The sequence below is a fragment of the Crassostrea angulata genome, chromosome 6 (assembly GCF_025612915.1).
Source record: "Crassostrea angulata isolate pt1a10 chromosome 6, ASM2561291v2, whole genome shotgun sequence".
NCBI lineage: Eukaryota > Metazoa > Mollusca > Bivalvia > Ostreida > Ostreidae > Magallana > Magallana angulata.
In genome coordinates this window covers 1,870,543-1,888,929 of record NC_069116.1, presented here as the reverse complement: position 1 = coordinate 1,888,929, position 18,387 = coordinate 1,870,543, and the positions used below count along the sequence as shown (strand labels likewise).

Genomic DNA, 18,387 nt, shown 5'->3' with positions numbered 1-18,387 from the left:
TACAATCTTGAATTGTACGTGGTTGTCCATCCGAATTTTTTTCAGGCCAGAAGCTACAGACCTGTATCTACTTATAAATTAGACCAATGATGATTCAGTGCCAAATATGAAATCTGATTGACAAAGGAAGCAATAACTCACATTTTAGTTTAATCTTCAACTGATTGGTATTATCATAAAATAGCATATTTAGAGCCAAGCCTCAGCAGAAAAATAGTTATAGCAAAATGATATTGGTGAGCGAATTTGATGCATTATAAATTTTTAAATACTAAATCAGTTAAAAAGTGAATGAACATGTAACCGTCTTTGCTGTAAGAATAAATTTGTTATCTTCTTGTTTGCTATAATCACGTTTTACTGTATGAATAAACATGTACATTTTACTTGAAGATGATTGAAATAAGCTTAAACATGATAGTGAGACTTAAACAATTATTATTATTTACTTAAATTTGAAAATGCAAAAATCTGCATAAAACACAATTTCTAAACTTCTAGTGATTCACTACTGCATCAATCTCTCCAATTAGTCTGGAGATATTTGGCATTTTTACCACGGGAAAATGTTAAAACTACCAACTTATTGCATTTAAGAGAAAAAAATAATAGCAATTTAATATAAGGACAGTTTATTCTTATTTTCATACAGAATACATATAAAGTAATATTTTGGTACAGTGTATTTTGATTTGATACAAAAATATACTTCAGAGTTTTATGAATTTCCACCATGAACATAAAATGCACTGTTGACACATTGTTGATAGGAAGTAGACACCAGTGATGGAACACAACACTTAACAATAAAATGGCAGATCTCTGATGCAGAGACTTGCACATCCTGTCTGGCAAGTGAACTAGTTTCACCCGGCTTGAATTTGGTTGCTGCAATAATCATGATGCATTATCCAGGTTTCTCCTTGGGTGGCTGCTGTAGGGCCCGCTGAGAGGCCATCTCCTCCTGTAACAAAGTCAGTCTCTTCCTCTGGTAGTGCTGCCAGTGCAACAGTTGCTGATCGTCAATAAACTTAGCACACTGAGCGTTGACAAGCTCCTTACGAAAATGTTCATACTGTAACAGTTCAAGGAAAAACAGACACTGGGGGTATCTGTAAAAGAAAATATAAGAACCAAGGTCTATAATACATCGTTGAATTTTTTGCAAAGTATGTGGAAAATTTATCTTCTAAAGGACAGTATTGAAAAGAGCAGTTATTCGTAAGTAACACAAACAAATAGATAAATAACCTCCTTACTTCAGATATTTAGCATACTTGGGTTCTTTCCAATACTGCAAATATTTCAAGTAGTTGACAAAAGTTGGATCCTTAAAATATCCTCTTTGGGCTAAAACTGAAAAAAAATGATGTATACATGTACAATGTTACAGTATTTATATGCACAGTTCACCATGTCAGAAGCCAACAGTCTTGCATAGGCTAAATACTGTGGGCCAACTCAATGATCTTCTTTTATTTTCATGAATGTTAATGGTTCTCACTCTACCGATGAGAGACCAAAATTTTTGGAGCTATGAAAAATAGATATTGTCATAAGTTTGTATTGAGCAAAGTGAGCTGTATGGACGTATGTGCAGAGAAAAAAACACCTATAGCTATGCTTTGGACAAAAATATTTTTTGATTGCATCCCAGAATTCCTTTACTTCCAGTTGTCCAATCCAATAAATGATTTATTTACAGTAAAATAAACGTTATCTTGAGTATCACACAAGCTATATTTGAGTATCACACAAGCTATAAATCAAAACCAAGAGAGCTTTTTCAAGCCTCTTTACCTCCTGTAAAAGGTCTACAACTGTTTTAAATACAATTTATGTTAAGATAACTTATAATTTAATTTTCCCTTATCTGATGTACACAAAATAACAGTAATAAACTTAATTCTATAGAGAAAGCTTGTAGTTCCAATACTTCAATCGATATTTGGGAAATAGTTTATACAGGTTTAGCCTGCTATCTTATCCATTTGTTTATCAATAAAATACTATAAGGTTTTGAATCAAAGTTAGATATTGGTATTCTATTTTTTATCTGATCCACAGGGGCCAAGCCCGTTTTAACATTAATTTCAATGTAACCATAAATGGTTACATTGAAATTAATGTTAAAACGGGCTTCGCCCCTGTGATCTGATCCTTTCAATTTCCTGAATTTGCCACTGTTAAACTGCAAAAAAGCATCTTCAACAATTTTAAAATCTTGAGTTGTTTTTTTTTTGACAGTTCATAGTATATAAAAGGACTATATATGATATGGGCCTAAAACGGACCCCTAAAATGAACATCAGCATTTTACTTTAATTCTGTGTTTTCTTCGTACAGATATATACATATGTGTGTGATGTTTTTACATTATGTTCATTTTGATTCAGATGCCCACAATTTAGAAATATGATATCATAAAGACAACCTTTTCCCCGCCAAATTTGCATTTTTAGCATAAAACAGCTTGTTTTCAAGCAGTTTTTCTTTCAGAAAACATAGAGCGCATGCTTGAACAAACAAAATATTTTAATCAGAGATGTAACTAGCCAAGACTAATAACTGACAATAAAAATTTCCTTGTTCAAGCATGCGCTCTATGTTTCCCATTCGTTAAAAGATAAGAAAAATGTCAATTTTTGATTGATTTTGATTGAATTAATTATAGCGAGCGCAGCTCGCCGGCGCGCAGCGCCGACTAGCGAAGCGAGCTCTAAGAACCAGTGTGCGCGGGAAAAAGAACGAGCTAAACCTACAGTTCATCAAACAAAATTTTTTGTCTACGTCCCATAATGCTCTCTAATGATTTCACCCGTGGTGCTATGCCAATAATGGCCGATTTTTAACTCGTAATTTACGGTGACTTAAAGTTTGAAGACACGTGTTGAATACCGCATATGCTTTGGCGAGACTCAAAAGATTTGTTACATGCTTCCATACCTCCGTATTGAGTCGAGAAACGTAAACAAAGACTAACAAAGTCATGGATGATGTCACAGTGCACTCGCGCTATATTTCCCGCGATAAATTTAGAGGTGGATCAAACATCTGTAATGAGTGTACTGGCTATTTCAGTAGTCTGCGATACCTGCCTCATTGACATATGATTTGTTTTTAATATATATATATATATATATATATATATATATATATATATATATATATATATATATATATATATATATATATATATATATATATATATATATATATATATATATATAGATAGAGGATATCTATATTGTGTGATTTATATTTGCTTTATCCAACGAGTTGAAATGGTGTATATATTCGCGAGGCTTGCCGAGCGAATATAACCATTTCAACAAGTTGGATAAAGCAAATATAAAATCACACAATTATAGATGTTCTATTTATCTCATACAATTTGATTTATATTATGAAGCTTTTGAGACTGTCCCTTGTGTGACCCAAATTGGTTTTTTTTTCAAAGATTAAAAACGATGATGCAACGTTGTGTTATGCGGCTATTGTGACCTTGCACAATACAATTTAGTACGTCATTCCTGAGATAAATCTAACTATTTTAATGTAAAGTTTCACTGAAATAAACCTTAAAATAATTTTTTAGCTCTAGATAATTTTTCTAAGAGCTTATTCACTTGATTAAATGGAAATTCCGATTAGAAGACTTGAATAATCAGTTTTTGTTGACATACTCAAAGTTGCGAATGCTCGTTAGTTTGAATTGACTCGAACGAGGAACAGTTGTTGATGCATGATGTTTAATAAAACAAACACTAGGCTAGCCTTATGATTCAAAATTGAAAATAGTGAATAAGGATGCTTACTGGTGGTGGAATAAAGGTCTCATGAAACATTATTTCGGTAAGTTCTTGTATATTAACACAATCAGAGTGCTCTGTTTTCATCGCGTCGTCAGGATAAACTCCTTGATAGGCTAATTAACGTAATTTGTAGTTTTATAAACTTCACAAAGCAAATTGAAAGTTGGAAGTGGGCTAAATTTATCAAAAATCTTGACAAACAAGATGGGTCTTGTGGCTACAGATATGAATAACTTTGCAAATATGGTGTGTGTGGGGGGGGGGGGGGTGAAAGTACTAGCAAATCTTCGAAAATAGGTCACTGAAGCATTGAAGCGAGGGGCTGTGTCAAAAGTAGTTCCGACCGGAAGTATTTGATATAGCATCACCCGTGTGATATAGCAAAGGTTTATCACACGGGTAATATACACCACACGTATGAGATAAATATATATATACTAGCAAGAGCCATACTTTAATGTCACATCGATCCATTTTTAAACTAATTGTGCATGCATGTACAGTAGGCAGGTAAGTATATGAGTAGGGAGGAAATCATAAACAATGGGACATTTTGAACTAAATAAAAAGAAATAAAATGAAAAAATAAACAGGTAAAAAAATTATGTAGATATTGCATATAGTCAGACCATTTAATTTAAAAGTGGGAAATTACACACCTACAAACAGGTACCGGGGTCTCTCTCTTTTTCTCTCTCTCTCTCTCTCTCTCTCTCTGTCTCTCTCTCTCTCTCTCTGGGTAGGGGGTTGCGCTGTATGTATCATAACCATTAAAATTCTCAAAAATTCTTTGACGTTCGTTGATACCTAAATAAAACTATAAGTTGACAATGATGCAAGGTACAGTATGTGAAAATCTTGCTGCGCTCGCCAGAACGGTAGCACCGTAAAACATATTAGAAATAGTGTCACTTCTGACATCATATACGGCAAATGAGTGCAAATAAATGAAATAAATGGGTGAAAAGTATTTTTTATATCAACTCTTCTAAAAAAATAACAACATTTTATTGTTCCCAAAACACTTTAAAAAATGGCAACTGGAATTATGGGGGCCAAATTCGACTCATATCATATATAGTTCTTTAAAAAAGAAATGTTTAGTGCCCACGAATCAAGGGTGCTTTCCACTTTACTGGCATCACAGAGTTTGCCAGTGTTACCTTACATTTCTTAACATCATGAATATATCTGAATTGCAGTTTCAATTGCAGTTAAACATCTGAATTGCAGTTTTGAATTGGACTATTTGCTCAGAACTTTATCATCTTAATCTGATAATTGTACAACTACTTACAGTTGAGATAATTAGGATTGGCCAAACACTGCACAAATTCTAGTTCTGTTTGAAATCTGATTCTTTGTTGCTCCTCAGATTCTGAAAGAAATAAAATGTTTGTGTTAACGATAGTAAACTTGAATTTCCTCAGACAATGTACACTAGAAACAAATTCCCACTGCTATGTCTTAATTTGAAATCGTGCCATTCTCTTTTCTTGAAAGAAAACCACATGTACTCCATTATCATAACAATTTGATTGCCTATTGATCTAATAATGACTCAAAACCTTGTGAGCCGGGAACCGCACTCTGCCTGATGCTCGCCATATTTACTCCATTCGTTTATATCCGGAATAAACTTTTTAATCTAAGACAAATAAAAAAATGGCGGCGCCCATGGCCACAGACATCAAATTGATCAGTTGACGATAAAAAAAAGTCATACGACAAATTGCAGCAAAATGAGTAGATTGAAAAGTTTTGTAAAGTGCGAGGTGTTCCATGCCATGCAAAATGTTGATGTCGCGGCGTTGAATAAGTTGCCGGATAAGGATTTACGACCAGTGCTCCCATGTTTGGTCCGAATGGCTCTCTGTAAACCTCTGGATGAAAGTGAATCCTGGTCAGCGTCCAAGAAGGAGGTCCTAAAAATTCTGTCGGGAATTGAAGTTGTCAATAGCATTGTAGCGTTACTGTCGATAGATTTCCATGCTTTAGAGCAAGATGTCAACAAGGAACAACAACTCAGGTGATCATGTTATTCATTTTGTACACAATTTATTGCATTTCCTACTGAATGCTGATTATAATGCATTCTTCCCTGCTCTGGCTTGTGAGTTTACCCTTTAGCATGATAAGTATACTGCTGGAATTGTATGCCAGAGGACCGGGTTCAAAAGCCGGCAAAGACAATAACCATCTCTGTTATAAACAATTGATAATGTATCAATTGTTTTACAGAACAAAGCTTGGTGGGAACCAGTCGGAGAGCATCTTGATCTCTCAGCTACAGAACGGGGTGGCCCTGGAGTTTGAGAGGAGCGACCCCCCAAGGAGACTCCGCCTGTTGCTGAGTGAACTCCTGTTTGTCTCCTCACAGGTATCACATTGATCCAAACACAATCATCACGTCATTTCTGACAATCATTGCTTTGTCTCCTCAGTGGATTACATTGCCTCCTCACAGGCAAAACATTGGCTCAATCAAACAAATTAAATGAGTGCATTTTCTCTATTGTTTCATAACTGAGAAAAGCAAGTGTCTTTACTATAAAACATTGACTTCTTGCAGGTATTACATTGTGTTCACACAAATATTACATTGTCTTTGTCTGCTCTGAGATATTACTTCAATCAGATCTCATTTAATACATTGTAGCTTCACTGGTTTACTTCTTCTGTTTACATTTAGGTATTATATTGTTCAATCACAGCCATGACATTGTCTTACACTGTTACATAAAAAAAATAATCTCATGTTTCATTCAATATATATCATGGAAATTGTTGAGTATAGTTTGGCTTGTATGATGCATTATCAAATCAACTGCTATTTACACCTTTTTTCAGATGAGAGAGTCTAAGACTGAGTTTTACCAGAAGAGATCGGAGATGTTTGAAAGCCTTGTTTATTTGGAAGAGGTGGCAGATGTTCTGTGTATAGCTCAGGCAGAGTTACCTTCCCTGCTGCCGATCACTGAGGTAGCGGAAACATTGCTCCACGTCCCTAATGGGGGATGGATGTTGTGTCGTTTAGTGGCCAACTCTCCTGACTGCTACAAAGAAGGTATTGTTTATCCTCACTATTTGATTACTAAATAATTGAATTTGTATTTAAAACATCATCTGTAACCGAAGTGTGACTCACATCGATTCTCTCCAGGAGCTTGTGTACTCAAAACCATTGTTTGCGACGATGTATTTAAAAAGTGCCCGTGATTGTTTACAATGATAAGTTCATATTGCAGATACTGGTCTATGGGGACCATAATCATTTTAGTAGATAAAACCCAGATTTTTTTATTTTCCTCTATCTAATTATACATCTTGCTTTGTGTGTGTTTCATTGTCTTGAACTGACTATAGTAAGATCTTTATTCCTTCACAGTGTGCAACAGCTTGGTGTCCAATGGTGACCGACAGGATGAGGAGACGGTCGGCGGTCGTAGACGGCTGAAGGTGTTGATGGCTCTGGCCAGAATGAATCCAAAGGAAATCTACAACATCAGGGCACTGTGTGTAAGTACCTTACAGAAATTTACAATATTAAGACATTTTACAGAGTTGTCCAAACAGTATTTATTAAAGCAAATAATGAAATGTTAAACCTTGTATTGAAAGTGTTTTTATTACAGAAAGGGAAAAGTAAGATGCCTTGGTTTTATTGAGATGCTATTTATTACTGTATAAAAAAAATGTAAATTGCTTGGATTATTTATTACAGGTAGAGAAATGTAAGATGCCCGGGCTGGCTGTTGCTTTGACCCTGGAGATGTACAATGATTCCCTGATGTCAGACCCCCCGGGGGAGGAGGGGGGTAGTGACACAGATGTGGTGGGGTTTGTTAGTGGGATGCTGCTGGGAAATGACATCGGGGTAAAGGAATGGTTCTCACATTATGTCAAGATAGGACAAAAGGTGAATACTAGCACATGTACAGGTGTTATGTCCTTCAGGCTTGTTAAGTACCCTTACAGTATCATTGTGTTATGTTATTATAGAATATAGAATAAGAATTGAAATGTTATGCCACCAGTGGGTCCATTTTTTTTGCTCTATTCATTCTGTTTTGTTCTGTTTATTTATTCTTCTCTCTTCTGTTGAATTCCATTATGGTCCATTGTATTATATTCTGTTTTATTTTATTCTATTTTATGTCATTATATTATATTTTATTTTATTCTCTTTTATTCTATATTCTATTCACTTCTACTCTATGTTTGCTTCAGTTGAAGTGAGAGTGGTCAGTGACCCAGTTACACAGACTATGCCATTGCCTGTTCTATTCTTTATTCTATTCCATTCTATTTTTTGGACTTCAGTTGAAGCGTGAGTCGTCTGTGACCCAGTTACACAGGCTGCGTCAGTGCCTGCTGGAGCAGATGATCCTGATGTTGGACCAGGGACACACCCCTTCGGAGGGTCGCGCCATCAAGGGCAGCGCATTCATCAGGCTATACTGCGCCCTCAAGAGTCTGGCAGCATTCAAGTAAGAGTTGTTTGTACTAGGAAACCATCACTGTGTTATTTTAATTTTTCTGGATACCATGATATACAAAATAGAGTTGTAGATGATAATTGTGGTACAAAACTGAAAGTATACACAACAAAACTATGACTCTCTGATGTGTACTGTAAAGGTAAATATTTTATGGAGTAAATCTTAAGAAAATTAAAGATGTGTCATTTATATTGTTTTCTGATATTTCTTGATGAAACTTTTTTTAGGGTCATTAATTTTGTGAAACATTATCATCATAAATTTTTCAAAATTTTCCCAAAGTAAAGATTTCCACATTTACAGTCTCAGAGTTTTAAAGCATTCAGTTATCCTGTTACAGGTTTACAGATGAAGAGATGAAGATTCTACTAAAACTCATCACATCCCGCCCTCCTATTTGTAAAGCTGGTGCTAGATTTGTCTCCCTTGGGTTGTGCATGCTGATAGCTTGTCCGTATTTATTAGGGTAAGAGGAAACTAATGGTATTCAATGGATATAACATATTTTTATGCCTTTAGGTCCAATTATTCAGACAAGTTTTTTCTTTGGACAGGAACAGTGACCAAGAGAGGGTGGCAGTGGAGTGGATCCGGTGGACCATGAGCGTGGAGAAAGAGTTCAAACAGTGAGTGGAGGACTCACACAGCACAAGGCTTCAGTCAGTCATTATAACGCTGGTCTTTTTTCAATTCAGTTTAAGTGCATTTTTTGTTCTTTTTAGAGAGGTTTCCAGTAATTGCTCTTTTGGTGAAATGTTGTTCCTGATCGCCATTCATTTCCATAGCAACAACATGACAGCTATAGGTGACCTTGTGTATCTGACCTTGGGACTGAAGGTATTTATCCTGTATGACCATTGCAATGTCACTAGCTCATGATCATATAATGTAATAGTAAAAATTCCAGGTCTTCTAACTAAGTTATGATTCAAGATTTTCTAATCATTAAAAATATGGATTTTGTTTTTCAGAATCTTGTGAAAGCCAATGCTTTAGCCAGAATAAGACAGATATTTACCTATGAGATCTTTACAGAACAGGTAAACGGTAATATCAACATAACAGGCTCAACAAATATGGGACCATGACAAGAGTTGTCTCACTTTGTATCTAACTTCAGGTGATTACCTCCCATGCAGTGAAGGTTGCAGTGACCTCAGGGCTGAATGCCAACATGACTGGGTATCTACCTATCAACAGTATCTACCAACTACTCAAAAGCCGCTCCTTCTCCAAGCACAAAGTACCCATAAAGGTAACACTAGATAATTAAAGAACAAAGTATTCCTAAAGGTAACACTACAGAATCAATGCACAAAGTACCCATAAAGATAACAATACAGAATGAATACACAAAGTACCCATTGATAAATTTGTATCATTACATTGATTTTAAATTAAAAGGCGCACTTTATTTTGAAATTCAATTAATGATGGTCAATCTTTTTCTGATTTTTTCATTAAATGGTTAGTTTACAAGAGAATTATTTCTGATCCTTTCATTGATTGTTTTGTTGTTTGTAGGACTGGATCTACAAACAGATTTGTAACTGTTCGACGCCGCTCCATCCTCTAGTTACCTCCCTTATTGATGTTTTTGTCACCTCTGTTGTCATCAAAAGTACAAAGACTGATCATCTGAATGAACCAATCACAGAGGAGGAAATTCTCCATGTTTACAAATCCTCAGTATTTCATTGGTCTAAAGATAAATCAGAAGAAGGAGAATCATCCAATCAAATACCAGCATCGGAGCTAGCACCCCAGCTACTTATGCTGTACTACCTACTCCATTATGAAGACACAGTGTTGTCACACATGAAATCTCTTAGTATGCATCTATGATTGAATTTACACTTGTAGTTTGTAAGAAATAAGTTGGACAAGTCTCTTGTTCTAATTAAGTAAAAAAGAATAAAAAAAAATGGCAAAGGATTCTTTAATTTGTATGAAAGTGCAGGTAATGGAATTGATTTCCATATTTGTAAGATCATATTTCATATGTATTTGATATTCTTAATACATGTACATTGTGTTTTCTGTGGTCCCCTGAAATTGGCTAAAAATGAGTTTTGTAGTACATTGTTTAAGTACCGTAGCTGTTATATTTTAAAAAAGAATCAAATTCTTTATTTTTTTAAACTTTCCGGATTTTTTTTTTATTTTATCAATTTCTGTCTACAGCTTTAACATTTCTATTTACCTGAGAATAGCATGATAGAGACATTATTCTAAGTTATGCAGATAGTAAGTGTCAAAATTTGGTAAAACTCTGGATTATTTATCAAAGCCAAATTCAAGACTGATTTGAGATGTTTCTTGTTTCCAGTGATGGCAAACAGGCAAGTAAAGTCTTACCCAGACACCCTACTGGCCCAGATCCCCATCAACTTCCTGTTACAGACTGCCCAGCGTGACCAAGAGAAGTTTGCCGGGCTCTTCTCCCCGCTACTGAAGTAAGGAGTGGTATTTTATGATATTTGAATGAATGCATGTTTATCCAACAAAACTTTAAATATGAACTTTTTTACTGGTCTTTTCATGAAATGTATTAAAAGTTGTTAATCAATTATGTTACCAGTAATTTTTTCATATAAAAAGATGAATACTTAATGACTTGTGAATGGGATGAACTTTATTATCTTTTCAGTTATTGACTCATAAAGCTATTTAATCAGTTGTGATGCAAGAAATTACTTGATAAACATTGTAAGATACACTGAGACTTGTGATCCAGCTGAATGAGATGTATTGTGTGGTGACCATAGTCTGTTTTGTGTATTGACAGGTTACTGGTGACCCACTACCCCCACCTGTGTGCGGTGGAGGACTGGCTGGAGGCGAGTCTGGTGCAAGACTCACTGGTGGCCGAGACCTCCGTGATTTACAGTGTACCGTGTACCATAGAGAATCTCAATGACGGTTAGTGGAGAGAGAGAGAGAGAGAGAGAGAGAGAGAGAGAGAGAGAGAGAGAGAGAGAGAGAGAGAGAGAGAGAGAGAGAGGGAGAGAGAGAGAGGGGGAAGCTATATACAGTATTTTTATGTACATGTATATCATGCGAGGGAAAGTAAAATTCAATGTTTTATTCTACTAAATATTAATTAAATAAACATTTGATATACATGTTTGATAATATGTAATCTTTAAATGTTATTGACATTGCAATATGTAATGAATACAATTATTATGTATAGCTTAAAATCCCTCCTTTTATTGACAGGAGTTGTAGTGAGCATGTATTGTGTACCTGTATTAGGTATACAAAGTTAAGAACGAACATTGAGGCACTACTGAATGTTGATTGTTTTACAGCTCTGAGGAATCTGACCAGCTGTCCAATGAAAATGATTTCACAGCTTCAGTCAATGCTCAAGATGTCTGCCCCAGACCTCCTACAATTCTCTGAGCCAATCGTCTCCTCCCTTCCCATCATGCTTGATGAGGCGGTCCCCAGGAAAATCGTAGACCTTGTCAAGAAGGTCTGGTTTCTTCTTCACAGTGTCTCGCCAAGAAGGTAAAGCTTTAAAGATTGTTTTCCAATATCAGTAAAAAGAATCTGATGTCTCTATTTCCATCTTTAATAACAAGGATTTTATGTATCAATAAAGTGACAAGGCTATGTTTTCTTAGTACATTATGAACAAACTTCTATGATCTTTTCATCCGGTGTAAAATGTCAAGTTTATATTTAAAACCTAAACAGTTTAAAAGCTTCCTAGCTATGAATTGAATTTATATATTTTAATTCATCCGTGAACTAATGGAATATCAATAAATGGGTGCATGTTGATAGATATCTAGTTATATGTATTTTGTCTTTTGATTGCAGTTTACGACTTGCCACAGTGAACTCTTTGCGACTTACGGAGAGAACAACCTTTAAAATGACTCCTTACACGGAGAACGACATCACAGTGGATCCCCTGGTCATCCTCAGGTGTGATGAAAGAGTGTTCAGGTGAGTGGTCATCCTCAGGTGTGATGAAAGAGTGTTCAGGTCAGTGGTCATACCCAGGTGTGATGAAAGAGTGCCGAGGTATTTCTTTTTGCCCCATTGAGTTTGAAATAACAAGGTTATACTCTATATTGTATGGTGGCATATCTCTGCCCCTTGTTGACATGCAAGAAAATTACAATCAGATAAGAATTATACAAAATCTCAAAAAATCTCAAATATCACCCACCTGTGACATCGAGGATGCTAGATGCTACCTTTTCATGTCGACATGCAACTTATTTATGTTAACATGCAAGATAAATATGCTGACATGCAACTTATAAATGTCAACATGCAACTTATTTATGTCGACATGCAACTTATTTATGTCGACATGCAACTTAGTTATGTCAACATGTAACTTAGTTATGTTGACATGCGAGATAAATGTGTTGACATGCAACTTAGTTATGTTTACATGCGAGATAAATATGTTGACATGCAACTTATAAGTTGTATGTCAACATAACTAAGTTGCATGTCGACATAAATATGTTGCATGTCAACATATTTATCCTGCATGTTGACATCAAGATGTAGCGTATCTAGCCTCTTGGATGTCACATGTTGGCGATATTTGAGATTTTTTAACTCTTATTTGATTGCAGTTTTCTTGCATGTCAACATAGTTATGTTGCATGTTGACATATCTATCTTGCATGTCAACATCTTTATCTTGCATGTCGACATAATTAATAGAAAAATAACTTGCACACAAGGGGCAGAGATATGCCACCATAGTATTGAAATGGGATTGGACATCTGTTTTGATAAACATTGACCTGTGTGAGATTTTGCCAACAGTGTCTTAGGTTTTCCAGCATCAGTTACAAAGAAGAAGACACCATCTTTGATAGTTAACTTCATGGTGCCCCTAATGGTGAACATTGTGTTACATATGTTGACTGTTACTTTCTGACAGGTGCCCCCCAATCCTAGACATTGTGTTACGAGTGCTATCAGCCTACCTCCAGGCGAGTCGCGTGTTTTTACACAACCACATGCTGTCTAACCCGATCCTGGAGAATGCTGCACAGGCTGAGCGAGAGCGCCACGACCTGAAGAGTGCGCTGATTGCCGCACAGGAGAGTGCCATCATACAGATCCTACTGGAGTGTTGTCTACCCAGGGAGGACGAACAGAGGGAGGTAAACACTCACAAAGCTTTATATCTCTAATGATAAAGGAATATGTGTGGATTGTTTCCGGTTACATTGTACCAAAGCTGTCCTGCTCTCTCTCATGCTGTGGTGAACCACTTACGGAAGTTATCTAATATGTAAAAAATTTTTGTCCCCCGCCGCAACCCGGAGCGGGGACATAGAAATGCCGGGCGTCCGTCCGTGGGCCCGTGTGTCCATGCGTCCGTTCGTCACACTTTTTTTGTAAGCGCTCTCATTCCTACAAGTTTTGACGGATTTTCATTGAATTTATACCAAATGTTTATACCACTATTACCTTGGTCAAGTTAGAAAATCAGCTATGGCCGATAGTTTTTGTTGGAGTTATGGGACTTTGACCAAAATAATGACTCCGTTTTATCCAAAAATTGACCTTGTAAGCGCTCTCATGCCTACAAAGTTTGACAGATTTTCATTAAATTTATACCAAATGTTTATACCACTAATACTTTGGTCAAGTTTGAAAATCAGCATTGGTCGATACTTTTTGTTGGAGTTATGGGACTTTGACCACAATAATGACTCTGTTTTATCCAAAAATTGACCTTGTAAGCACTCTCATGCCTACAAATTTTGACGGATTTACATGAAATTTATACCAAATGTTTATACCACTATTACCTTGGTCAAGTTCCTTAATCAGCCTTGGTCAATACTAGTATACTGCTTGACCGACGGGGGACCCAGGAATTCTATTCTTGTTCAGAGAAAAAGTTTAGAGTTAATTTATTATAAAGTGTTTATATAGGGTATTATATTTGCATAAAGAATCTATTAATATTTATTATGAAAAAACATTTCCATTCAAAATTGAATGCATGTATGGTTTGTGTATTTGTGGTGTTATTTCAAGATCTGAACACTTATGGTGAAGTGAGTGTAAGAATCAATGATTTGATTGACAGGGAGAAGAAGGCCTACTGAACAACCTGCGTGAGGTTCACTGCATCATCTGTTCCTTCATCCACCAGCTGTTCATCACCGAGCCTCACCTGGCCAAGCTGGTCCACTTCCAGGTAACACAAGCACACCTTGTCTAGGTATTCTGTAACACAATCACACCTTGTGTAGGTATTCTGTAACACAATCACACCTTGTCTAGGTATTCTGTAACACAATCACACCTTGTGTAGGTATTCTGTAACACAAGCACACCTTGTCTAGGTATTCTGTAACACAATCACACCTTGTCTAGGTATTCTGTAACACAAGCACACCTTGTCTAGGTATTCTGTAACACAATCACACCTTGTGTAGGTATTCTGTAACACAAGCACACCTTGTCTAGGTATTCTGTAACACAATCACACCTTGTCTAGGTATTCTGTAACACAATCACACCTTGTCTAGGTATTCTGTAACACAAGCACACCTTGTCTAGGTATTCTGTAACACAATCACACCTTGTCTAGGTATTCTGTAACACAAGCACACCTTGTCTAGGTATTCTGTAACACAAGCACACCTTGTCTAGGTATTCTGTAACACAATCACACCTTGTCTAGGTATTCTGTAACACAATCACACCTTGTCTAGGTATTCTGTAACACAAGCACACCTTGTCTAGGTATTCTGTAACACAATCACACCTTGTCTAGGTATTCTGTAACACAAGCACACCTTGTCTAGGTATTCTGTAACACAAGCACACCTTGTCTAGGTATTCTGTAACACAATCACACCTTGTCTAGGTATTCTGTAACACAATCACACCTTGTCTAGGTATTCTGTAACACAAGCACACCTTGTCTAGGTATTCTGTAACACAATCACACCTTGTGTAGGTATTCTGTAACACAAGCACACCTTGTCTAGGTATTCTGTAACACAATCACACCTTGTCTAGGTATTCTGTAACACAATCACACCTTGTCTAGGTATTCTGTAACACAATGACAGGCAATTTTTTTTTTTTTAATGAAAATTGATTTCATTTATATTTCGTAAATCTTTAAACTACTGTACAGTTTAGTTAAAATAACTTTGGACCAATAGAAAATCAGTTATCAGCACTATGACTTTATGTTTATTTACATGAAAATCATGAAGTAATTAAATTCTGTGAGGCCCCAAATATTTGAGAATGAAAGATCATAATGAATCATGAATCTGCTTTTATATACTTACTAGACTTTGATCCGTGTGTACACGGGTTGACATTGCATATGGTATCGGGCATGTACAAAATAGATACAACGAAACACTGTATATTGTTGACATTTGCATAACCAATCTTCAAGCCTACAATAATGCTATTAATTTCACTACACTCTGCTTAGTTAGAATAATCTAACTGTGTCTCGGGAAAGGCCATCACACAGTTGAAATGCCTCCCATATACCCGTAATGTAGCAGAAAATTGCAGAATCGCTCCAAAACGATTTTGGAGAAAATTAATAAAGTTGCATTGAAAATAACAGTCAAATCGTTCACAACAAACCATTTTGAAGCTGTTAATACCTTTCTTCAATAAGTTTAATTCTATAATTGCAGAATTCAACATATTTCATCAACGTTTTTTACACACCATGTTGACATTCGAAACTCGGGGGATTTTTTATAGTAAATGCACTGTGTTAGAGTTATCTTCCGTATTTTCTTTGATGAACAGAAAAATTTCCAATGGAAATTAGCATGCATTTGTTTTATCTTTTCCAAGTTAATCCATGCAAATGTGATATTGTGGAAACATAAAATAAAGAGCCTCCCGTGATTTAGCGTGAATGTAATGCGCATGCGCAAGATTGTAAAAACCAAAAAATCCAGATGATTTCCGGAATTTTTTGAGATATTTTCCCTTGATTGAGAAAAAATAAAAACAAACTGGTAATCTTCAAGTACCAATGATAAATATATAAAACAAAAGACAGAACTCTTCTGATTTATCGGTATTATTAAGCTCAAATATTAGAGTCTATTATTTTAATATAGTAGTATAGATAAAGCAAACTATTTTAAAACTTGTGTGATGATCATATTGTGTCATTAATATGACCTTTTGATCTGTAAAAGTTTCCATAGAAATGTATGTATTGCTTTTCCGTGACAAATGTGATCAAATATTTAATGTGTTTCATGATTGTGAGAAATGAGGGAGGTAAATATGTTGTACAGTTTAAATTATCATATGGTTAATTTGATGCATTAGGGACAATCTATCTCAAAAATTCAATTCAGTAAGTAACTACAAAACCCCTCCGGGATTCGAACTCAAAATGTACGGAACACAAGCCATACACTTTATCTACTAGGCTATGGAGTAAGTTAATGTTGTTTCAGTCAGAGGTCTGCCATTTTGTGTTAATGTGTTATTCCACCTTAAAGTGTCCTTGAACCGTCACATGCTTTTCAAGGGTTAAGCTCTGTTGTTTTTAGGAATACCCCGACTCCCTGCTTCATATAACCACCATGGGAATCCCCCTCTGTATGTTCATTAGATGACATCATTGTTTTGTTCAAAAGATGATATCTTTGTTGTTTTTAGGGATACCCCAACTCCCTGCTTCATATAACCACCACAGGAATCCCCCTCTGTTTTGTTCATTAGATGATATCTTTGTTGTTTTTAGGGATACCCCGACTCCCTGCTGCCTATAACCACCACGGGAATCCCCTCCATACACATCTGTCTGGATTACATCCCAGAAATCCTCAGTCAACCACAGTCAGAGAAACAGGTCAGGCTTCTGTCTTAATTCTCACAACCCCAGAATTTTAGAGTGTTTTATAGAGTTACATGACATACATGTACACTACTTTAGTAACATTATATGTACAATATTTTATAAAGTTATATCTAAACTTATTCATGGTCTTACAATAGTAAACAGAACTGTTGAGCTAAATAATTAGTAGGCTTCTGTCCCGACAGATCTTTGCCATCAAACTGATGTCTCACCTGTGCTGTCAGTACGCCCTACCCAGATCTCTCAGTGTGGCCAAGCTGTGCATCAATGTCATGTTTACCATGATCGGAGGTAAGAGTGCCATATATACCATTATAGTCATGGAGGGTAACTCATTCAGATTGTAGTAAAGTATGTTAGGAATATTTGTATGACTTTTGTCTATCCTTCTTAAAAAAATTATAAATAATTTTTCTCATTGATTTAGAACTTTATAAGTTAGATACATTGCAAGGTCAAAGTGAAAAGAATTTATCAAATTATTTGATGTTAAAGGTCATTTGTCACGGTCAAGGTCCAATTTTACCAATGTTGTCACCTTGGTATCTGGATCAGTATTGGTATCAGTGATCAAGCTGATAATAGTCCAACAAGTGGTTTTCATTTGTTTTTTTTGATAATCATAAAGCTTAACCTTGCTTACATATTGTGATGAAAATAAACCAAAGATGTTTAATTTCTTACAGTGCTGGAGAACAAGGAGAGAGTTAATTTTTTCCTGGAGACGGTTCCGTGTCTGACCAAAGTGTGTCAGGCATTCCCCCCGCTGTGTGAGGACGTGACCTCGTTTCTCCATCAGATCGGCCGTGTGTGCATGTCCCACCTGACATCCGCAAGCAACCTGAGGGAGACCGAACTCTCGGATATAGACAAAACTTATGTGCCATTGAAAAAGAAAGTGAAAGTAGACACTTCAACGCAAGAGTTGACAATGAAATATCAATCTCTTTATCGGAGTGTGCAGCAGACCTTTGCCCGTGTCATTGTCAAATCACTTGTAACGAAAAATATTTATGCATAATGAGAAAGGATCAACATTTCACTCAGAATAAAATAAATCATCTAGTTTTGTTTTCATTGTATTCGTCTGTATCTAAGATTTTAACTAAAGCATCATTATAGCACAGCAATCAGGGCTTGAGTATCTACAGTAATGGCTGCTTCCAGCTGTGTTAATGGGCATTGAATAATAATTGAATCAGTT

General features: G+C 35.9%; 2 protein-coding genes across 2 annotated transcripts; one reads left to right on the top strand and one right to left on the bottom strand.

Moving 5' to 3' along the window:
- Positions 1–611: 611 nt before the first annotated feature.
- On the bottom strand, positions 612–5,512 carry LOC128187697 (mediator of RNA polymerase II transcription subunit 31-like). Its single transcript, XM_052858131.1, has 4 exons — positions 5,384–5,512; positions 5,113–5,193; positions 1,260–1,356; positions 612–1,112 (listed from the first exon to the last, which is right to left on the bottom strand). The coding sequence occupies exons 1-4, from the start codon at positions 5,421–5,423 to the stop codon at positions 908–910; spliced, it is 423 nt and encodes a 140-aa protein (XP_052714091.1). The 5' UTR covers positions 5,424–5,512; the 3' UTR covers positions 612–907.
- On the top strand, positions 5,476–18,249 carry LOC128187695 (integrator complex subunit 2-like). The gene is made up of 21 exons (XM_052858125.1): positions 5,476–5,844; positions 6,057–6,195; positions 6,666–6,882; positions 7,204–7,334; positions 7,540–7,734; positions 8,139–8,305; positions 8,658–8,783; positions 8,872–8,943; positions 9,040–9,154; positions 9,289–9,357; positions 9,438–9,572; positions 9,842–10,148; positions 10,647–10,773; positions 11,106–11,239; positions 11,632–11,833; positions 12,149–12,277; positions 13,239–13,464; positions 14,403–14,513; positions 17,067–17,174; positions 17,369–17,474; positions 17,870–18,249. Exons 1-21 carry the CDS (start codon positions 5,558–5,560, stop codon positions 18,202–18,204), a joined length of 3,438 nt encoding a protein of 1,145 aa, XP_052714085.1. The 5' UTR covers positions 5,476–5,557; the 3' UTR covers positions 18,205–18,249.
- Positions 18,250–18,387: the final 138 nt, after the last annotated feature.

Coding starts and splice junctions, on each gene's coding strand:
- LOC128187697 (XM_052858131.1), bottom strand. CDS start 5,423: ATGGCGAGCATCAGGCAGAGTGCGGTTCCCGGCTCACAAG. Junction 5,194..5,383: donor TGCGGTTCCCGGCTCACAAG/GTTTTGAGTCAT, acceptor TATTTCTTTCAG/AATCTGAGGAGCAACAAAGA. Junction 1,113..1,259: donor AAGTATGCTAAATATCTGAA/GTAAGGAGGTTA, acceptor TTTCTTTTACAG/ATACCCCCAGTGTCTGTTTT.
- LOC128187695 (XM_052858125.1), top strand. CDS start 5,558: ATGAGTAGATTGAAAAGTTTTGTAAAGTGCGAGGTGTTCCATGCCATG. Junction 7,335..7,539: donor ACAACATCAGGGCACTGTGT/GTAAGTACCTTA, acceptor TATTTATTACAG/GTAGAGAAATGTAAGATGCC. Junction 17,475..17,869: donor CATGTTTACCATGATCGGAG/GTAAGAGTGCCA, acceptor AATTTCTTACAG/TGCTGGAGAACAAGGAGAGA.